This window comes from Melozone crissalis, unplaced genomic scaffold (assembly GCF_028551555.1).
Source record: "Melozone crissalis strain CALT ecotype California unplaced genomic scaffold, PUWL_Pcris_2 ptg000027l_1, whole genome shotgun sequence".
Classification (NCBI taxonomy): Eukaryota; Metazoa; Chordata; class Aves; order Passeriformes; family Passerellidae; genus Melozone; species Melozone crissalis.
In genome coordinates, this window is record NW_026535805.1 from 12,775,075 (window position 1) to 12,795,953 (window position 20,879).

A 20,879-nucleotide genomic window follows, 5' to 3' on the forward strand; every position below is an offset into this window, starting at 1 on the left:
TCCTAAATTGCAGCATTATCAGTATACAGTTAACTATACTGAATTGGTTTTCGCCATGGAAGAATCCAAGTAAAAGTGACTTCTGTCCATCTTTTAGTCTTTTATCTGAAGTACTCTGTGTTTATGATATTCCATCTTGTTTTTCACAATATACCTCATGCTTCCATTGCACATCACTTTTTTTCCTGTTTGACAATAATATCCCATTCGTAGAAATCAAGAGTCTAACCAAGGTTAATTTTTTTAATTGATATGAGAGGGGGAAGTAAAAAAAGCCACATACAACCTAAATTTACATAAAAACATGGTTATTTTAGATATACTCAGGCTTACAAAACTGTTCATTTCTGACAAAGAAAATCTTTTTCCAGCTTTGGGTTTCAGTGGCAAACAGGGCATTGCTCATAATTATGATTTTCTACCATACATAAAAAGAACTAGATAAACTGACTATTGACTAACAATCTCCTACCACAAAGGAAACACAATTTACAATATTCATAGAAAAGATAATAGTCACACAGTTTAATCATCAAGCCAGAAGGGCAATCTGACTGTCAAGTTAAAGTCTTGAGAAAAAACCAAGCCAATACTGGTCCTCAAGCATGGTAAATCATAGAATCATAGTATACCAAATTGAAAGAAGACTTCAAGGATCATGTGGTCCAACTTTTCTTGGCAAAAGCACAGCCTAGGCAAGATAGCCCAGCACCCTGTTCAGATGAGTCTCAAAATTGTCTGGCACTGGGGAATGCACCACTTTCAGTGGGAGATTATTTCAGTGGCTGACTCTTCTCACTGCAAAAAATTTTCCTCTTCTCTCATATTGATAATTCTCCACAAGTAACTTATACCCATTACTCCCCATCTTTTCCACATAAATTATTGTAAAAAGAGAGTCTCCTTTGCAGCCAATCTTCTTTGCAGCCAATCTTCAAATATTACACCATGATGATAAGGTCTCCCCTAAGCCTTCTTTACTCAAGGTTGAAAAAAACCATTTCTCTCAACTTTTCATCATTCGTCAGGCTTCCCAGTCCTCTGATCATTGTTGTGGCCCTTCTCCGAACCCTCTCCAAATGTCTTCTGTATAGCAGGGACCAAAACTGAATACATTTCCAGGTTTGGCCTCACCAGCACCAAGTAGAGGAAGATGGTGATTTGTTACCACTGCTTATTAATGCAACCCAACATCCTGCTGAATTTCTTTGCTGGAGCAGCACACTGTTCACTCACACTGAACTTGTTATCCACAAGGATGCCCAGGTCAGGTAGATCTCAGCCTATGCTTCACTCCTGGATGATGTTTGGCCAGGTGAATGATTTGACCTTAATTTGTCCTTGTTGGACTTTGTAAGGTTCTTACTAGTCTGCTCTTCATGCCTATTCAGGTCTTCCTGTCGGGTGTCCTTCTACTTTCCCATTTAGCTTGGTGTCATCAGCAAACATTGTCAGGTTATACTTTATGCCATCATCCAGATTACTTATGTAGATATTAAATATGGAATCAAATAAATTCAGAAATTATGTGATGAATACCAAGAGAATAAAAGAGCACAGAGCAGCATACAGAGAACTGTGAGAAAAGAGCATAATCTCATTCATTATTTTATGGGCTGCACAAAGAGTTTCACAACATGCCTGCTACGGATAGAATTAATGCTCCAAAGTTCTCCACTCAACAGTTTTTACATGGAAGTGTCTTTTATGCAGCTGCAGTCATGGACAAGCACTCAAAGACAGGGATTGGCTCTGAAAATCAGAGTGAAAGCCACAGAATTTTAAGACAACAAGTGGAAATAGATTCTATTTTAAGGACAGAAGGAAAAATCAAATATGTATGATGGCAATAATAGGAGAGAATCATTGAGTGTATCCCTACTCCAAGAAAAGCAACCTAATTTAAAAAGCAATAAAATTTGTAGGTATGGTACAAAAATAAGTACAGATTATGCTTGAATATGAAATATAGGATCCTAGAAATAATTTCTGTAAGGTATTGGTCTTATTTATATAGTGAGCAAATGTTTACCCTTCTCAAAAGCTGTCTATATATATGCTGAATTTGATCAGCTTCTTTAAAGAAAGTTTCCAGTGTGACAGATGACCAAGTCAACATGGTAAGTCCTTGCCTCAACACAGCTTCCATCTAAGCATAAAGATATAATTTAATAGATTAAAAAAAACACCAAAACCACAAGAGAAAACAATTAAAACAAGTTCTATTATTATATTTACTAACATTGCTTATAAAACAGAGTGGTGTGTAAGGGAGGTTACAAGTTTCCAATAAAAAAGGTCAAACAAATTTATGCAATAGAAAGGAAGGGGAGGGTAGTGCATACTATAGCCTCAGGTCTTTAGTTTCTCAAACTTCTGTCCAACTTTGTAGTTATACAAACTTACACAAACTCTGCAACCTTTCAGTGTGACTCTTACAAACAAAATGGGGAGGGTTACTTAAAACATTCACATATGTACACTTGCAAATGTCTGGCAAAACAAAATGGCTTGTGGGATAGACATCCTGCATCTCCAATAAAACTGTACTTTTAGTATAGCATAAAACATCATAGTGTAGCATTGTACACCACTGAAGAGACTCAATTAAAAACGTTAATAATTCCTTCTGAGCAAATTTCCATGTTAAAGCCAGAGATTTGTGGAGATAGATAGACTTCAAAGACCATATTTTTTGTTCTACTGGTCTTCTATCTCACAGGCACTAAGATTATTTGACTGTAAAGCACATTATTTGGGAACTGTATGAAGGATCAAAAAAACAGATTTTTAGTCTTAAAGGTCTCAGAAAAATCCATTAAGCTCGCAACATGCAGATCCATCTAAATATTTCAGAATTATAAATTATTATTAAGGTATTTTAAGATCTTATGAGGTATACTGAAGTGCATGCAGCAATACTAACCGTTTGCATTTTTGGTGCAAAAAGATTTACAAACACACTTCGTGTTCCTTGACACAATTCTTCATAAGATTCAATAATACCCTGTAGATTGTTAGAAAGGATAGCATCAAACAGAATATTTAAAGCATTTCTTTACTCAAGAAAACAATTTGTCATACAATCAAATCATCTGAAAAACAATATTGAAAGCTGCACAATGCTGTATTTGAAAACAAATGTAGAATTTTACACAGACATTACATACCTATGAACATCATTTCTGGGATGTAATGAATTTGTATTATGCTGTAGAAGGAGAAATAAAAGCCACCTTTTTGTAGCACTTTCTTAAGGCACAAAGCCAGAAAAAGAACGAACTTTCTCTAGAACTGAAGACAGCTTAATCTTTGCAATATCCTCTTAATATTGCGTATCATATTCTTTAGATGCTCAAGTCAGTTTTAAAATATCCTCTTCTCTTATGCCATACGCACACACACACAGAGAAGTCTTGTATGATGCACAAGATACAGGCTCCCCAAGATACAGGCTCTTGAAATAACACCATAGCAGAGACTACAATAGATATAACAAATGTAACTTCTCTTGCAGGTAACCTGCAAAGTTCTTCAAAATTCTTCACAATTCCAAACCAGACTAACTCCAATGTTTATTGTCAAAAACTCTAAACCCCTGCATTTTACTGTTTTGCTGACTGTGAAAACTATTTGTATAGCTTCAATTATTTCATGACCAAAGTATACTTAGTGTGCCATTGGATATATGAAGTATATATTCTTATATTTAAGTAACTACCAGCCCACACAGGACTTAACAGGGGGTTTTCAAATTAGATTTTCTATGTTCACCTGTGTATTCCGCAAATTTACCTTGAACTACCTCTTACCCAGCTTTAATCTTTAGCTATAGAAAAAATCCATGTTTAAATACACTCTTTTTTAAATTTTTTTGAACAGCAATCACAATACTTTTAAAGTTTACCTCTAACTTCAACTTGTTTGACTTCAATTCATCTTCTAATATTGCTAGTTTGAATGCTTGCTCTGGTACTTCTAGACCCAGCTTTACCATACATTTTGTCTCTCGCACAATCTCTAGAATCTGGGGATCAAAATTAACCAGGAGCTTCTCAGTTGTAGGATGACGCACAAATATCGTGGATTGTAAGACTGTAAAGACATTCTAGTATCAGTTTCAAAAGCAAACAATTGTTTAAATTCTATAAATTACTATGAAATCCATATTTCTCATGTTAAAATATAGTGATTAAGTATGTAGAGTTACTTGTGAAATAGTTTCATATTGTTTTCAGTTAAAGAAAATACACAACCCATCATATTAACTTTCTGCCTTTCTCTTCATAATCTAAACAAGCCTGAGATCCAGTCTTATTTGTGTCATAATTTTTCTCAGCCCAAGTTAAAAAATCATGAAATTAGTTCTCTAAGTACCAGGAAACACAATGCTTGACTATCAAACATTTCTAGGTGTTTAATAACAATATATTTGTCCTTAGAGGGACTGGAGCAATACAACTTTATGAATTATTATACTGGAAAAAGAAAAACCCAGAAAGAATTATTACATAGCACACATAGAGAATTTAAATACCAAAATTTGTGTCACTAATGTTTACAGTCATCTGTACAGTCAAACACTGTACCAAATCTGCAATCCTCTGCATCAAAACCCAGCATCAAGGTCAGTAAACACTGAGATTGTATTACCGAGTCTGATAATTGGATCATGATTCACTTGCGCGTGTTAAGGGCAAATGAAGCTTTAAAAAAAATCTGATTTGATTTATGTTAACTTACTATCCAACAAAAATTTAAAGAACAACTACATATTTAATTACTTACGATATTGTAATTGTGACATTTCCTTCATCCATGCATTATGATAGACTACCTCGAACTCCACCAATACATATGCAAGTTTGTTGTATGATTGAACAACTGCTTTACCTTCTGGACTTGCCAAGATATCTGAATGTTTCTGTTAAAACACAGCACATTCAAATTAAAACTATATCCAAAACCATCCATACCACTTGGGTTTTTCTCAATTTAAGTATTGTCTATACATAGTGTCGGTTAATACTATGAATTATACTGACAGAGGTGTTAAAAACTGTATCAAATATTAATGACTCAAATTTACAGGGCAATAAAGTCAGTAAGAACTTGTAAGGGATAAATACTAAACATTTAACATCACTAAGAGCAATTACTTAATATACTGTCATAGATACCTGCAATTCACAGTGAAATGGATACTCAGTTCTACTCAAAATTGAATAAGTGAAAATTTATTGTAAAAGTTTCCTTTTTAATCAGTATTTATGTCTGTTTTCCTTGGAACAGATTTAGATTATCATTATTCCCATCTGAGGTAAACAGGAAAGTGAAAACCTCTCTCACATAGAAGTTAACTTGGCATGAGACCCTAGATGCTTTGTAGGAGAATCATTCAAACATTTCAAGAATTCTTCAAAGTTATTTTCAAATGAAATAGTCTAGTCTGTTCTATTCCAACACTACATCTTGGATCTACAAGGCTTACTGCAGAGCAGTATGAACATACAAAGAAAAATGTTCCTTAGCATATAACAAGTGATGCAATCATAACCAGAAATCGTATGATTACCCTACTGAAGACAGTTCACAGTTACACAAAACACTTAATTTTTCCGCACATCAACTTACATGGAAATAGCTGATTGGTTCATTTACCCTTCTGAATAGCTGTCTCACCCACAGTATCTTTCCTGCAATAGGTGGCATGTTTCGAGCAAGAGGAGGGTCATCTTTCTGCGTTTGGTAAAGCTGTAGCAAGAACAATATCATTAAACAGATGCATTTAAAAAATGTATTGAAATGCTAAACTGTTTTCTCTGGTAGCACAATTTCTTCCTCCTCCCAAACAGATTAAATTTGCATTGTGTCACACAGCAGCTCATGGACAGAAAAATGTATTTCTTCCCTGACTTGCTACGCTTCAAAGATGCACACACCTCAACGCTGGTACCTCTCCTGTCTCCATTATCTCACACAGTTTCTCAACTGTGCTCGCTTATGACAGAGACCTGAGTGCAGCAAAAGGCACTGTGAACCCTGGGGCAGAGCAGCCAGTACTCAGGATCAAGTCTGACCCCTGACTTTGAAGCCATCTGCTGTGAAAACAATCTGTTTAAGGAAGTGGTGTCAGGAGAACTCTTGTGGGGCTTCTCCTCCTTTGCTTGGAACTGGCCTTAGGAGAGGCCCAAGCTAGACAGTTAACTGGGAGTTTTTTCCTGAATAGAAACATCAGCACTGTTCTTCAGACACACATATCTGACTATTAGATAATATTTCAGGATTTGAACTTAGTGATTCTTGTGGGTCCCTTTCAAATCACAATAATTTAGCATTCTATGGTATGCACTTTTCTACTAACTCCTAACTAAAATGCACGTAGATACTCCTGGATACAAAGCCCATGTTTTTATCTGTGCCCAAGATGAAAAAAGAACGTCTCCTGCTCAGGGAATGGCTGCATTAAAACAAAAAAAAACCAAAAAAGGCCTAAATTTATACTGTATGAAATATGCAATGGCAAAGTATTCAATCACTTTAGAACCAGCCTTGCAGTAAGAGCAACATTTTCTTAGAAATAACTTGCTTGACAAAGATAAAAGTCAATTTAGTAATATCAAATAAATAGTTAAAACTAGTCAGCAGAATCAAGACGTGTTCTTTGACAGAAAAAAGGAGTATTTGGAGCCACCCAACTTTAGGCATGTGAACTCAGGCTGTGATGACACAACTATTCACTAATTAGAACGTCTTAGCCCTACCTTGACTATGGTGGCCCCATCCAAAGAAATCCAAGCAGCTTCACAATGACCTTGAGAGGAACTTACCTGGATGAAACCCTCTCAGTAAATGTACCTATCGTTTTTTTTTTGTCTGGGAAAATACAGCTAAGGGTGGGCTACATGATTTTTAAGCAAGCAGTGCTGCTAAAAATCTGTTCATCCAGTTAAGCCAGTATTTAGGGGTTCAGGGATAGTTATATACAGTGTATGGGTAGGGAAAGGAAAGAGTGGTTTTGTAAAGAGTGGTTCAGCACAGCCTTGCTAGGCTACAGTTCTAAGTCACTGTTTGGAGGAAAAATTTTCTAATAACTGCAGAGTTTATAGATATTGGCTCCTTGTGCAAACTTCTATCATTGATCTTACAAAATGTAAACATCTCAAAAAACCTTTTTCAACAATCCAGTTTTCCAGATTCCCTTTATATTCATTGGAGAAAAATGGTTATTTGGAGGGAATTATTTAAATCTTCAGGACTCTGTATAAAATTGACCAGATTAACTCACTCTAGAGCAATTCTTTCTTTCTATCTTTAGTAGAAAGGGAGTTTAGACATCTAGTTCTGTTGCAGATGTTTATTTTATGGACAAAGTGATAGTTTACAGTCAAGTGATATGAGCAGTTGCCAGAACTTAATTCTCATTATACTTCAGTCAGGGTGCACTACAAAAATCATGAAAAATTACTTCATAATGAACATAAATGCAATTCACCTATATTTTACATGTATTTTATGTAGCCACAGCAATTGATAATAACTACTTATACATGCAAATTAACTGCAGAAGCCTCATTTAATAAAAAAATCCAAAAGGTACAAGCAAGAAATGTACACAGCCAGAAAAGAACATGCTTCTTTAAACCAGCAAAGAACATGCTTCTTTAAATTTAATTTCTGAAGGAATAACAGAAAATATTTTGATAATAAAGTAAAATTGTGAGGCCAAATTTGCCTACAAGAGCAGCTGTGCATATTCTGCTGCCCACTCACTAAGGCCTGTTTTCCTGTAACAGGAAAACAGAAGTAGGATAAATTGAGAATTGGGAGTAAATTAGTGAAAGAGGCAGAAATAATAAAAATTATTCATAATAAAATGCTTACTCCTATTTTAACATGATGTTTACAAGTTACTGGAAAGAAATTAAATACCTTTTTAGTAGCTTCAAGTTCTGCTACATAATGTTGAAGAATAGAACTAATTGTATTTTCTGTTTCTTCTTGTAGGCATGACATATTCAGACTTTGAAACCTGTATTAAAAATTGACAAAAATGACCCAAAATTACATTTCTAAAATAATAACTGTTTTGATTTACCTTGGGGTATATGAACATTACATAAACTGAAATAAGCAAACATCTAGGAAATTATTTTGAACCTGGAAAACTTTTTTCTTTAAGGAAGTTTAAACAAGTTGAAAATTTCTGCTCTGGTGGGTATTTTGGTAGTTGTTGCTTAGTATGTTTTAGGCTTTTCCTTTAGTATATTCTTGTGTATAATAATATTCTAATGAAATTAAGAAAAAGAATATACTGATTCCCATAAGAAAGATAAAACATATATTTTATCATTATTATGTAGTTCAGAATATCAGTAATTAAAAATTCTCAATTAGGCTGTTTGTTTTAAAATTTGCTGGGCTGTTTCAATTGTGGAAATCACTAATTTCAAGTTACTTTAAAATATTTTAAAACATAGTTGCCAATACCTTTGAAGTAACTGAAGTGAATTCTGTGAAGACAAAATTTTCCGAAAACAGGTGCGCATAAAATTCTGTAGCTGTGTCTAAAGAATACACAATTCAGTGTGGGTTTTCAGGTCAGAAAACAGTATTTTGATGATACTTTCTTAACATAGTAGCATTTAAAATTGTTACTTAAAGCACACTTAGAGCACAAAATAGCAGCCTTCATAATGCCATGCTTAATATAATTATTAAATAGCCATTTTCAGTCAAATAATCTCTAAAATGTCACACAATTCTATGAAATAAACAAATTAGTTGCAAATTTATTCTGCCTAAAATTTGACCACATTTCTTCAGGCTAATAAATGACTTTCACATAGATCATTCTCTCAGGTATCACAATTTTTGTCATTTTGGCCACAGAATGAAAATCATCCTTACACACTGCTTGATATTTTTTGCACCTTCCTTCAAAAAAAGGAGAAGGAATGGAAAAAATCTCCCTCCAGACAAACACAAACTCCATGCTATTTAGAAGAACAATGTAGCCTGTTCGCAATCCAACATACCACTGACAATCAGTTCCATAAATTCTTTCCCAAGTAAGTTATAAGAAGTCAAAATATTACTCACCTCTAAACGTTCAACTTCTGTCTTGAATTTCACAAAATCCACATCAAATTCTGTTACTTGTGGATCAAGGGTGTCATATGGTTTCTTTTGAAAAATGTGGTAGATATTTTTGAATTTTACTGCTATAAGATCTATACCTTCAATTGCACACTGAGTCAGTGCATTAAAATTCTGTTCTATGGCTATCATTTCCATTATCTGAAATAGAGATGTTATATTCATGGTCATAATGAATTCTTTGTTATTTCCTCTATAAACTAAAACCTGAGCAAAATAAAATATTCAACAGCCACTCTTCTGGCTACTGCATTCACAAATGTGCTGTTTCTGAGTCAAGTATCTTCAATACTTGAGGCATGGTTAATCCAGTTTTCAACATCAGTTGTCACCACAACGCAACACAAAGTAAAATAATAACTGTTTTTCTTAAGGATAAAGAGGGGTTTTTTATGTTTTACTGCTAGATCCAATAGGATAATACAGAAAAGGAGTTAAAACATGGCAGACTTATGACAAAAAGATATATCAAAGAATAAAAAACCACAACCCTACAGATTAGTATGTATATTGAGTGATAAAAAAGTACATCAAAGACTCACAGAATTCCTACCTTGTCATGATTATCATCTTATCCCTTGTCTGACCTTAATCTGTACCAAGAAGTACCTATTACCTTTTCCACTCAAGAATGTTAGTTTAAAACCCCTTCACTGCATTACCAAGCTAAATGTTAAGATGACACCAAGCAGCAGAATCATCTGAAGAATTCTGCTTGGCACTAAACATGAGTTTTTAAAGTAATTAAAAAAAAAAACAGAAGTGTGTCACTTTTCACATAATTTTAAACCTCTAAAAATAACGATCTGAATCTAGGTCAGGTTATTTCTCTCCACACTAAAAGAGATAAATTGGCAAGTTGAGAAGGCAATTGTGAGGTAATAGCATCAATCATTGGGATGACTTAATCTGTGGAAGTGCCTAAATTCTCTCAATAGAGAGTTACAGACTCCTTTAAAGGATGATTAAGAGAATTTACGTCGGCAAGCATGCACTTTGTAAACTGTTCTTTGGAGAGAAGCTTCTTCTTTGCAAATAACAACAGCACCCAATATACTCACTTTTTCTAATCTCCTACAAAAAGCTTCAGATTTTCCAAAAATGTACATTTCTGATACTTCCAATGCCTTTTCCCCTAGATTTTTAGAAGTCTCTTGCCTGGCTTCATGGAAGCATTTCTGATATTCTCTCAACAGATACATGCAGTCCTACAAGGTGAAGGAAAGAAAACCATATTCATTATGCTATGCTTATGAGTGAGGGACTAGAGTACTCAAACCAATTGACATTCCAAAGCCATTAGTTATCACTTAATCTGGTTTCAGTCAAGAGGTACCAACAACTTAAACACAGTGGTTTTCTTTCAGTATCTGAAGAAAGTGTTCGCAACATATGAGCGAACGTGCAGCAGTAGAGCACAGTAACCAGAGAGTGGTGGTGAATGGTGTTGCATCCAGTTGGCAGCCACCCTAGTGTCCCCAGGGATCAGTGTTGGGCCCAGTCTTTAATACCTTCACTGATGATCTAGATAAGGGGACTGAGTCCACCATCAGCCAATTTGCAAATGTGGATGTCCATGTGGATGTGCTGGAGAGTAGGAAGGCTCTGCAGAGGGATCTGGACAGGCTGGATAAATAGGCTGAATCCAGAAATTTGGTGTTTAACAAGACCAAGTGCTGTGCCCTGCATTCGGCCACAATAACCCCCTGCAGCACTGCAGGCTGGGGACAGTGGCTGGACAGTGGCCAGGCAGAAAGGGACCTGGGGGTACTGGTTGATGGCAGACTGAACATGAGCAGCAGTGTGGTGTGCTCACATGGCCAAGAAGGCCAGTGGCATCCTGGCCTCTATGAGCAATAGTGTGGTCAGCAGGACTAGGGAAGTGATTCTTCCTCTGTATTCTATGCCTTTTGAGGAAGAGTGGAACTCAGTAACTGAGGTCCAGAAAAGGAGAAGGTGGAAATGAAGTAAACACTGGCAACCAGTATTCCCACAGCTGCACATATTTCGCCATAGCATATTGCATTCGCCTAATTTGTTCTTAATAGGTCACCATCAGATGAAGAAGAGGAAGAATATCTTAACACTGACTTTTCATGGTGTGGCAAGGAAATCTTGTATGGAAAGGAAGTACTGCAACAAATTCAGGGTCTATTCATACACCAGATTTTCCAGGGTAGAGGAAGATGGCACCATATCAGAGCTATACCCTCCTCCATAGCCCCTCTTCCTCAAGATGGAAAGATGTGAAATATTAATTCCTTGGTTGCACATAAAGCAAAGATGCCAATTCCAAGGTCGGTGACAGACCACACTGATAAAGATGAAGCTATTTAATTACAGCAATGCCCATGGACTATGAGTCCATGGGCATTGCCGTAAATGGGAAAACTTGGGAAAACTTTCAAAACATCATGAAATCAAAAAGCCAAGAGGTATGAAGCACTTGATACATATTGATATGGACTTCCTTACAATATCAGCAGACAATCAAGAGGTTTGACATGTAAATAATATAATGCCAAAATACAAACATTGATTTTTCCAGTGACTACTGGTGTCTCCTGATCCCAGAGTCGATTCAAGCCAGCATCTGTAATGTATGCTTTACATGTTGTGACCATTTGGTTTGTAACCTAGGACAGACAAATGAAAAAAGTTTAACAGTAATTTTAAGCTTAACAGTAAATTTTTCTGTTTCTCAAAATCTAATAAAATTCTCATATACATGTCAATACTATCAATCAAATTTGGAATAAATTTCACTTGAGGAAAGTGGCTAAAAAATACATGCAATATATACAACAAACACCCTATAAAAATTCTGAGTACACCCCTAGAAGTATATGTAAGTCCCACGACATATTTGTAAGTCCTATAATTGCAGCAATACATAAACACAGAATGTCATCAATCAAAATTCAAGAACAAAAAGAACTTATTGAGTTCCAACTACTCTTCACTTACATTGTTGTCTTTACACTTGCTGCACTTATTTGAGGACTGCTCTTAGAGAATTTTTTATCCTAGCAGTATGGCTTTACCTTGATTTCCTGTGGCTATAAAAAGGAAAAAACATTCTTCTACTTCTCAACCATTCTTCTACTTCTCAACCATTCTTTCATTTCTCAACCACAAAAATCCAAATTTAGCCATGACAGAAGGAGAGAGCGGAGTATGTGCAGATACAGAAGACATACCACAGAGAACAGCTACAGGTAGAAAATTTTTTTGTCTATTAAATAATATGAACAATTCAAAACAATTCTCCTGATGGTGTTGTTTGGGTTTTGTCTTTTTTCTTTTATATGTTCTCTGTATTCTTTGCAAATATATTTGTTAGTAGCTAGTTTTCCCAGTACTTTTCCATGGCCTTTCCCTAAGCAGAAAGACAAAACAAATTGCAGAGTTTCAAGCCCTGAGAGGTACAAGGCCCCAGTGCTATCTTGGTTCTACCTGGGAGCCAAAGCCAAGAACAACTCTTCGAGATGCATTCTCATGGACAAAGCACAACTAGTGCTGAAGGGGGGGCTCCAGAGAAGGGGCTTGACCTAGAGGAAAATTGCACCACTTGTACTCCTAATTGGTGATTTTTATCAATTATGCTAATTTCCTAAAACCTATAAATGTGTACTGATCCTTGTAGGGGTAGGCTTTCATGGACATTTTTCCATAACTGCCTCTGAAGGCCTTCATTAAAGATCCTCTTTTATATTACCTCCTTACTAAAATTATCTCAGGTTTCATTTCTGGGTTGGGAAAAAGGCAACACTGACATGAGGCTACTGTAAAGCAGGCCTTAAGTACTCTTAATTGAAAAAAGACTGGAAATTACCATACCAAAGGCAGCTTCAAACTTTAAGAAAATTATTGATGAAGTTGGAGATAGGACCTCCAGTGTCACTGCTGATGATCATTAAGTGGAAACAAACAGTAAATAGGGACTTTAACCTACTGGATTAAAATACAGATTTTTCCTTGCTATTTCAAGCATAGCTTCATGTAAACAGTTTGCTATTAGCCTCTGTAATTAAATACTTACTCCCTTAAACCATTAAATAATAGACAGTAGCAAGAGTCAATATACAAACGTACAAAGACCCATTTTAGGATAGGTAATATATACCTAATGTGATATATAGAAAACAGCCACAGTGATGAATACATACAGATTCAAAAGAGCATATACTTCCTAATATCCTAGTTCAAATTGAAATGCAACAAAATTTTATGCTGAACACTGTGGTGTAAAGAAACAAAAAATGTGTGTCTGTGTAATGAGGGTCTACTGTGAATTTCCCCTGAATGCTTACTGAAGGTGTGTGGCTTAGTTAGGAAGGATTTCTTTGCTAGAAAATCATTGTACAAACCATCTTTGCATGCAATGGATATCTGGATTCTGCAAAAGACATTGGTATAAATGCACAGCCAGTCTCAATTTTCTCTTTAAGGAGGGAAAGTTTATGATCTGAAATTCAATTAACTTTTCAAGTATGACTTGCTTCAGAAAACAGGAACCTTTTATCTTTCTGACTTTTTGGAGGAACAGCCTAGTCAGATTGATGGCCATCTGCCATTAGGTCATCCAGGCTGAGAGAAGAAGAGCCTTTGCAGATTCTGTGACTTAGGAAACAACTGATCAGATTAATTCAGATCAGAAGATTAATTAAGAATAAAAAAAAATTAACACTGATGAACCAAGAATAAACAAAGCTCCTTTCAGAAGAGAAATCTGCAGTCCAAGTCTAATCCTCTCGTGATCAACAGAGTTCTTTTTCTTTCCCTTACAGAACCCAACTATTTACTACCATTTTTAAACTCTTTTTACATTTTTAATGCTCTACTGATTTAAACAAATTTTTTTTTCTTCTGAAAAGTCACCCAATTTTTGTAATTACTATTTTGTTTAATATACTTACCTTTATAAGTAATGATGTAATTCTCTCAGAAGTATTGTAATATTTTGAAACACGGTGAATCATTTGTACAGCCTTTATCAAGTATGGTATTCCCTGTGTCATTAATACCTCAAAGCAAAGTTTCAAGAAAAAAATTACTTTCTATTCTTAGCAACTATATTTCCATTTTATTGATAACTTCTGAATTACGTGTTTCCCTAAGCCACATGAATCAGTCTTTAAAATGTCATGGCAGCTTACCAAAAGTTTTCTTATTAAAAAAGACTAACCATGCTCAATAAGATTTCAAATATCAACTAACAAGAACAATTAATGGCTAAGTTTGATCATTGGCTAAGAAATCAGATTAAAGATGTTACAACATAAAATAATTTTAATATCCTATTTTGATGAACAAAATTGAACACTGATTAAAAGTGTAAAGGTTGCATTGTTTGGTGCAATAGGAAGTATTTTTCTGCCAGCAATTTTCTGTGATGGATGCTTTTGTTTTCCTTCAGGTAAGGGTGTTAATGTACTTTCATTGTGATAACAATCTTTACATAAAATGTTTCATTCAGACACTTCAGAAAACTCATTAAATAATTGTCACAATGTGAGTTTCATTAACAAATGCCTAATTCCTTCAAGCATATCAAACATCTAAATTTTTTCACATATTTTGTGAAATCAATGTTCACATTGTTAAAATCATACAGTGACATTACAAATACTCAGTAGCTCAAACACTTCCAAAGTATTTTGGTGGGGAAAAAACAAAACTAAACAAAAACAAAAGACAATTCATTAACATTATCAGGAACTTGTCAAAATTGCAATTCAAAACATCAAGAAAGTAATTTTGGCTGTCACTTCTCAATGGAGAAGCCAAGCTCCTGTAATTAAATTTGAGTTGCAAACTCAAACTCATAGTGTGAATAGAAGGCATTTGCATTTAGCAAGAGTGTGAAATAAATGCTATATAGTATAAAAAAGCCCATCTGTGTCCATAGTGTTCATCACCAACACCACCTGTGAAATGGAATCAGGAGATTCTGAGTCTATAGGTTTTCTTTTTCAATCCTTGACCGAAAACAAAACCCTGAATACTGGACTGTGTAGAAATTTCTCTGATTCAAAGCTTTAAGTTAAATGCTCAGTCTGAATTTTCATATATTAACCTACCTCAGCACAAATGTTCACTGTGTGATACTGCATACACTAAATGCCATATTTTATGCACACACCAAATATCATCATAAATCAACATGTATTACTTATTCCATCCCTTATTCGCTAATATATAAAAGAGTTGTGCATACCAGATACTCTGTACAGAATGAAGATCTGTTTAAAACAGGATATATTAAGCTTGGAAATCACTGCTTTTAAGCTGAACATCATAGCAAATCCTACCTAAATTAACTTGATCTCAGGAACATTATTAAACAGAAAATTGCATGTATCCCAACTGTTCCAGATTAAACAAAGAACTCTAATTAACTATCCTGTATTGGTAAAATTATGAACTTCTCAACAGGTTTGCACCCACTAATGTCTGTCTTTGTTTACAGTACAAATAATTTTATCTTCATAACACCTATGAAGTAGTTCATCATTATGGCCTGGTACCTGGCACTCTCTAGTGATACCTTGAAGAGCTGAAGATAAACAGCTTGGTGACACTGCTTATCATACCTGCCTCTTACACTATTCCATGTAATATGAGCTCTCTGCCATATCAAAGCCCTTTTGCTTGCCCTCTGTTACAACTTTGTAGTAGGATCCTAAGCTGCCAGAGATTCAAAAGAAATGCAGCACTTCCTGACAGAGAGCTGGAGGCATCTAGGACCAAAACATGAAGGACTCAAAACCAAAGGAGAATGAGCACTATTTTTCCAAGGTATTTACTCCTTACATTCTGTTCTGCAATACACCTGTTATAATAATTTATAGTTATTATACCAAGTAACTAATATCTTGAACTACCACTGAATGGTGTACCCAGACAACCAATTGTCTAAATTCTGACTGGCAGGTACTTCTGCAAATAGAAGCAGATAATATTGTATTCCATATTAAAAAAATGTTTAGCCTATTTAGGGCCTTATAAGGTTACATTATTTTCTATATAACTGAAATTTTAGTACTTTGGTTACAGTTATGTGATCATAGACATATGGCATTTTCAGGGGAAGACGTATTTGGAGATTTTCATATTATAAAATATGTAGCTGGTTTAATTGCTTTAAAAAATAATACCAGAAGCAGGACTGACTTATTAGAAAATTGTATGTATTTATGCTTATTTACTAAATACATATCTCATATTTACTAAATACATATTTCAAAACACTATATTTGATGAAATATATAATAATGCTTCAACATTTAGCTTGACACGCTTTTAGAAAAAAATAGTAAAAATTACTAAATTACTAGTAGTAAATTAGAAAAAAATGCTTTTAAGTAAACATAAGAAAGGGAAACTATTCTGCTCTGGGATTTCTATGTAAACACCTAAACTATGCATAAAGAATGGCAAAAGGCATACTTACAACATCAGTGGTATAAAGGGGCTGACAAACTTTTTCAAGTGTGCTTAGGTATCTCACATTATCCTTTGATTCATTTGCTGCATCTGTGATTTTGCCATCTAATTCTTGCCATGACTAGTGGGAAAAGAGTACTGTGAAAAACTTCATACATAGTGAACTACTTCTTTAACTTGCACTCATTTGCCAGAAGTAAACTTTGGTAAATGAATTTTTAAGAGGCGTTGCCAAAGCAGACAATAAAAGTTAACTTATTGAATTTAGTACACATATGATGTATTTTATTTTCAGTTTTGGCTGCATTCCTGAAATGTCTTGTTCTTTGTCTTGATACATTCAGCACACTAGCAATACATCTAAATTTTCTTCTTCTAATTCTCCTTGGCAAACCTCTCTTAGATGAAATAAAAACAAACAAACAAACAATAACCTTTACAGTAAAAAACTAGCATAAAAAAGAAAAAAATTATTACCTTTAGTATTTTAGAGTGTGCAACTTTCAGAACATTGATAACAGCTTTACAGTTTTGTCCTTTGATCTGTTCAATAATAAAGTTCAATTTAGCAGACATGTATTTCCAGTTCTCCAGTTCCATCAGTGGACCTGAATCCTTAGCTTCTCTCCTTAGCTGTTTGCTCTCAGTCAGAACCTACAACCCAATTGAAAAAAAAAAAATCAAACGCCTACTACAGGAAATAGACAAGTCATTATAGAGAAAAAATACTCTTGAGGAAACTTAGAAAGGAACAAGCTTGCAGTTACTGACACATGAAAATGGTTCCCATTTGGAAAAGCTTTCTAAGTCTGAATTGCACTTAATCATATTTTTAAACTGCAATAAGGCAATTAATACAAATTGCTGTCATACCCTGGGTGAATATCAGTGTATATAGATAAGCCTTTAACCAGAATCTGTGGATTGAAATGCACCAAATGTAATTTCACTTGTCCAGAACTTCAAGAACTAGTTTAATAAAAGTATTAGATATCAGTCATAAATGTATCCATTTGTGTGTTGATAAGTGTGCAGTCAGCTCTTTTTTTGTGTCTTTAACATTTTTATTCTTATGAGCTAAACACACTAACTATAGTATGCCTTATAAGTAGAGTATGTCCCTGCCTACACAGATTCATATTTTGACAAAGGATTCTCTCTTTTTCATGGAAGTCTCAGACTTTGATAACTGAGACCTTACCATGCAAAACTTACACTGGATAAAATACGCCCTGCTGAGCCTGCTCAAAAATCTTTCTAAGGGAAGTACTTCCCACCACAAGTGACAGAAGAAACTTAACAGGTAATGTACAGTTAGATATGCTCTATATACATATGTGGTCCTCATCAGTGTTATTAGTCCTGCAACTCTCTGTTCTCTTCTTACTATTTATGAATTAAGTGCTCAGAAACTTATTCTCACTAGACTGTAAATTCACATGAGGACTATCTACTTAACTTCCCTTGTGCATAGAAGCAGAGCGCTTCTCTTAATTTGGGTGGAGATGCAGCTGAAGCCTTTGGCAAACTTCAGGCAAGTCTCACATATAATTTATAAATACTCATCCATATTCATGCTGAATTGATGTGTTAAAACAGCAACTTACATGTTCAATTTGTTTATACCATATCATAAGCACTTCCTCTAGCTGGGTAACTGTGTCATGACTGTCAGCAGCTGCAGTTATTTTATCAAAGGTTTGGAGTTCAGAAAAATTAATGTGATCTACTTTTTTCAACTCAACTGTTCCTTCAATGCATTCTGCAGCACCTGAGAAAAAGGCAATTACAATATCAAACCAATTTAGACTTTAAAATAAATTTCCACCAGTCAAAGTAATTTAAATTTGGAAATGTACATCTGCAGCCAGTCTCATTTTGATATAATAGCAATTTACTGCACTCACATAAAGCAGAAATATCTGATTTTAAATGCAGTGGTATTCCTTAAAAGCAATGTGTCACTGTTTGCTTAAGAAAATAATCCACCCATGTATATATTATGCAAGTAATGGATAATTTTATTTTTCCTTGCAGAATGTAATAAGTTCCTTATCTATACACTACTGTCTTTAAATAGAAATCCTTAAGCAAAATTCCTCTAGTTTGTTTCCTAAATGCAATGCTTACCTCCTATAAATGAAATGTATTTCTTAATTGTTTCCACAAACTTCTGCTTGTCCTTTGTATCCTCTTTGGACTCACCTAAATCACCCCAATTACTTGTTTCAAGGATAGCAGGGAGAAAAACCTTTTCTAGTAAATCTTTAATACCAGGTAGGAGTCCATCAGTGGCATCCAAAACACCAAAGGAAACTTCCTGCAGCGTAAAAATATTATTGTTATCAAAGCAGTAACTTACACTAGAAACAGTATTATAAGTTCTATGTATTTTTATAAAAGCACTCCAATATGCGAAACAAAACTTTAAGGAGAGAAAATCATTATATTACACACCTACATCGTGCCTGTAAGATAGTACTTTCAATAAAAAAAGGAAGTGAATAATTATTTAATACAGTTTTAAAAAGCTGTCTAGTTATGCTTTTGTTACATCAGTTCTTTATCTATCACATAGAGTTTGGAAATTTTGAAATGGTAGAAAAATGCCCTCACCCACAATTAGCTACTAATTAATGAAAATTGCAAGTAGCAAAAAATTCTCTGAATGTCCTTATCTGAAATTATATAAGAAGCAATTGTCTGACTAAATATATATTATCTTGAATCAAGTTAAATTTTTACCTACTGTCCAAAACAAAGCTTTACAAGGTGCGACTATTTCTAATATTCCAGTATTTAAAATGTATTTAAAATAAGCAAGTATTAACATACATCATGTAACAAACTTACTAGAACATAAATTTCCTTTCCTTATCCCTTCAGCATTTGGAATTATTTGGGAAGATATTTGATGGAAAAGTGATATTTATGACCAATACTGAGGCCCTTGATAAAGACAGAACTTGTATCTTACTTATTATAGTGTTTTTTCTCCTTCACCTTCTTGGGTCTCAAAAGGAATGGAATATTTTAATATGAAATATAAAGAATATAAACTAATAATGGATTTTCTGTCTGAACAATTTGAAATAATACTAATTAAAAGATACATATGTGAAACTATTTGTTATCAATTTGCAGTCCCTTAAGCGCTGCCCAAATACTAAGACATGTAGCTATGAACAATAATGAAGCCCACACTTATATAAGAATTTGTCTTGTAAAGCAGAATATCTCATGCCACATAATTTATACAGCACAAATGTTTGTTTTGTATTTTATTTATCAAAACACATAAAAAGTTACGGGTAAACTTTTTGTCTCCTGGTACTTGCAATAAAGTCTTCTCAGTGTTTCTTTGTAGCTTAGGAATTTTGATCACAATTAAAATATACTTAGCAGCTTTGACTGTTACCAAGGAGAATGAGAAATTAATACATATTTCTTTAACAAGAATCCTGTAAGACACTAAATTCACAAGTATTTGATGAAGTAATTCAGCAATTTTTTGTTTACCCAAAATGGAGAGCAAAAAAGTTACCAGTGACTTTAGTTATGTGACAACTGTGAAAAAAATAATGAAACAAAAAATAACTGCTTTTAAAGCTTTTAGTTTTTTTAAAAAATGAGAGAGTACCTCGTGTATAGTTTTATCACTTATGGATGTGTCATTCTTATAGCGAACGAAATATAAGCATAGTCCTAGGATTTTGTCTGGTGTCCTCTCCAAATAAAATTGAAACATTTTACGTCCTTTTTCAACATCTGGAATTACCCGACCACACTCTGAAAAGGAATTTCATAGGTATGACTCTTTGTAAAAATGAGGGTATTATAAAATGCTTAAAATCAATGTAAGGAAATAAAATTGAGCATATAAATAATTTATTTTCTTCTTTTGTCAGGGAACAAAAGCCAGTATAATTTCTAACGGTAATTAATGACACTATTAGAAAACTACACCAAACGTATAACGTGTATCTTACAAACCTATTTGGGTGCAGTGTATTGCACTGAAAAGGGAATTTGCTCAGGCCCATAGTTCTGAAACAATTTGTTGGTGACTAAGGTACTGTATTTCTATTTATCCTACCAAAAAAGATGTCAGGTCCAAGTGAGAAAAGAGTGATTTCAAGATGGCCTCAGGTCCTTTGTGGATATATTCCTATGCAATTTGATAGCTCAATATAAATAAGTAACAGAACATTATTTGCAGTAATTAGTGAATCATTAGGGATTTCGGACATTACATTCTAATTCTCTACCAC

General features: G+C 34.3%; 1 protein-coding gene across 1 annotated transcript in view; it reads right to left on the bottom strand.

The window, feature by feature from the left end:
- The window catches only part of DNAH8 (dynein axonemal heavy chain 8), a 110,271-nt gene extending 89,900 nt beyond the window's left edge, over positions 1-20,371 (bottom strand). Inside the window, exons 1-16 of the mRNA XM_054279522.1 lie at positions 20,249-20,371; positions 18,739-18,928; positions 18,216-18,379; positions 17,086-17,262; positions 16,616-16,729; positions 14,079-14,186; positions 11,694-11,795; positions 10,221-10,367; positions 9,103-9,300; positions 8,491-8,567; positions 7,933-8,032; positions 5,635-5,754; positions 4,789-4,924; positions 3,908-4,095; positions 2,927-3,007; positions 2,033-2,149 (exon numbers count right to left, since the gene is read on the bottom strand). Of these exons, the coding sequence (XP_054135497.1) occupies positions 2,033-2,149; positions 2,927-3,007; positions 3,908-4,095; positions 4,789-4,924; positions 5,635-5,754; positions 7,933-8,032; positions 8,491-8,567; positions 9,103-9,300; positions 10,221-10,367; positions 11,694-11,795; positions 14,079-14,186; positions 16,616-16,729; positions 17,086-17,262; positions 18,216-18,379; positions 18,739-18,928; positions 20,249-20,356 (2,127 nt within the window). The 5' untranslated portion in view covers positions 20,357-20,371. The remainder of the gene's footprint in view (positions 1-2,032; positions 2,150-2,926; positions 3,008-3,907; positions 4,096-4,788; positions 4,925-5,634; positions 5,755-7,932; positions 8,033-8,490; positions 8,568-9,102; positions 9,301-10,220; positions 10,368-11,693; positions 11,796-14,078; positions 14,187-16,615; positions 16,730-17,085; positions 17,263-18,215; positions 18,380-18,738; positions 18,929-20,248) is intronic.
- Between the last annotated feature and the right edge of the window lie 508 nt (positions 20,372-20,879).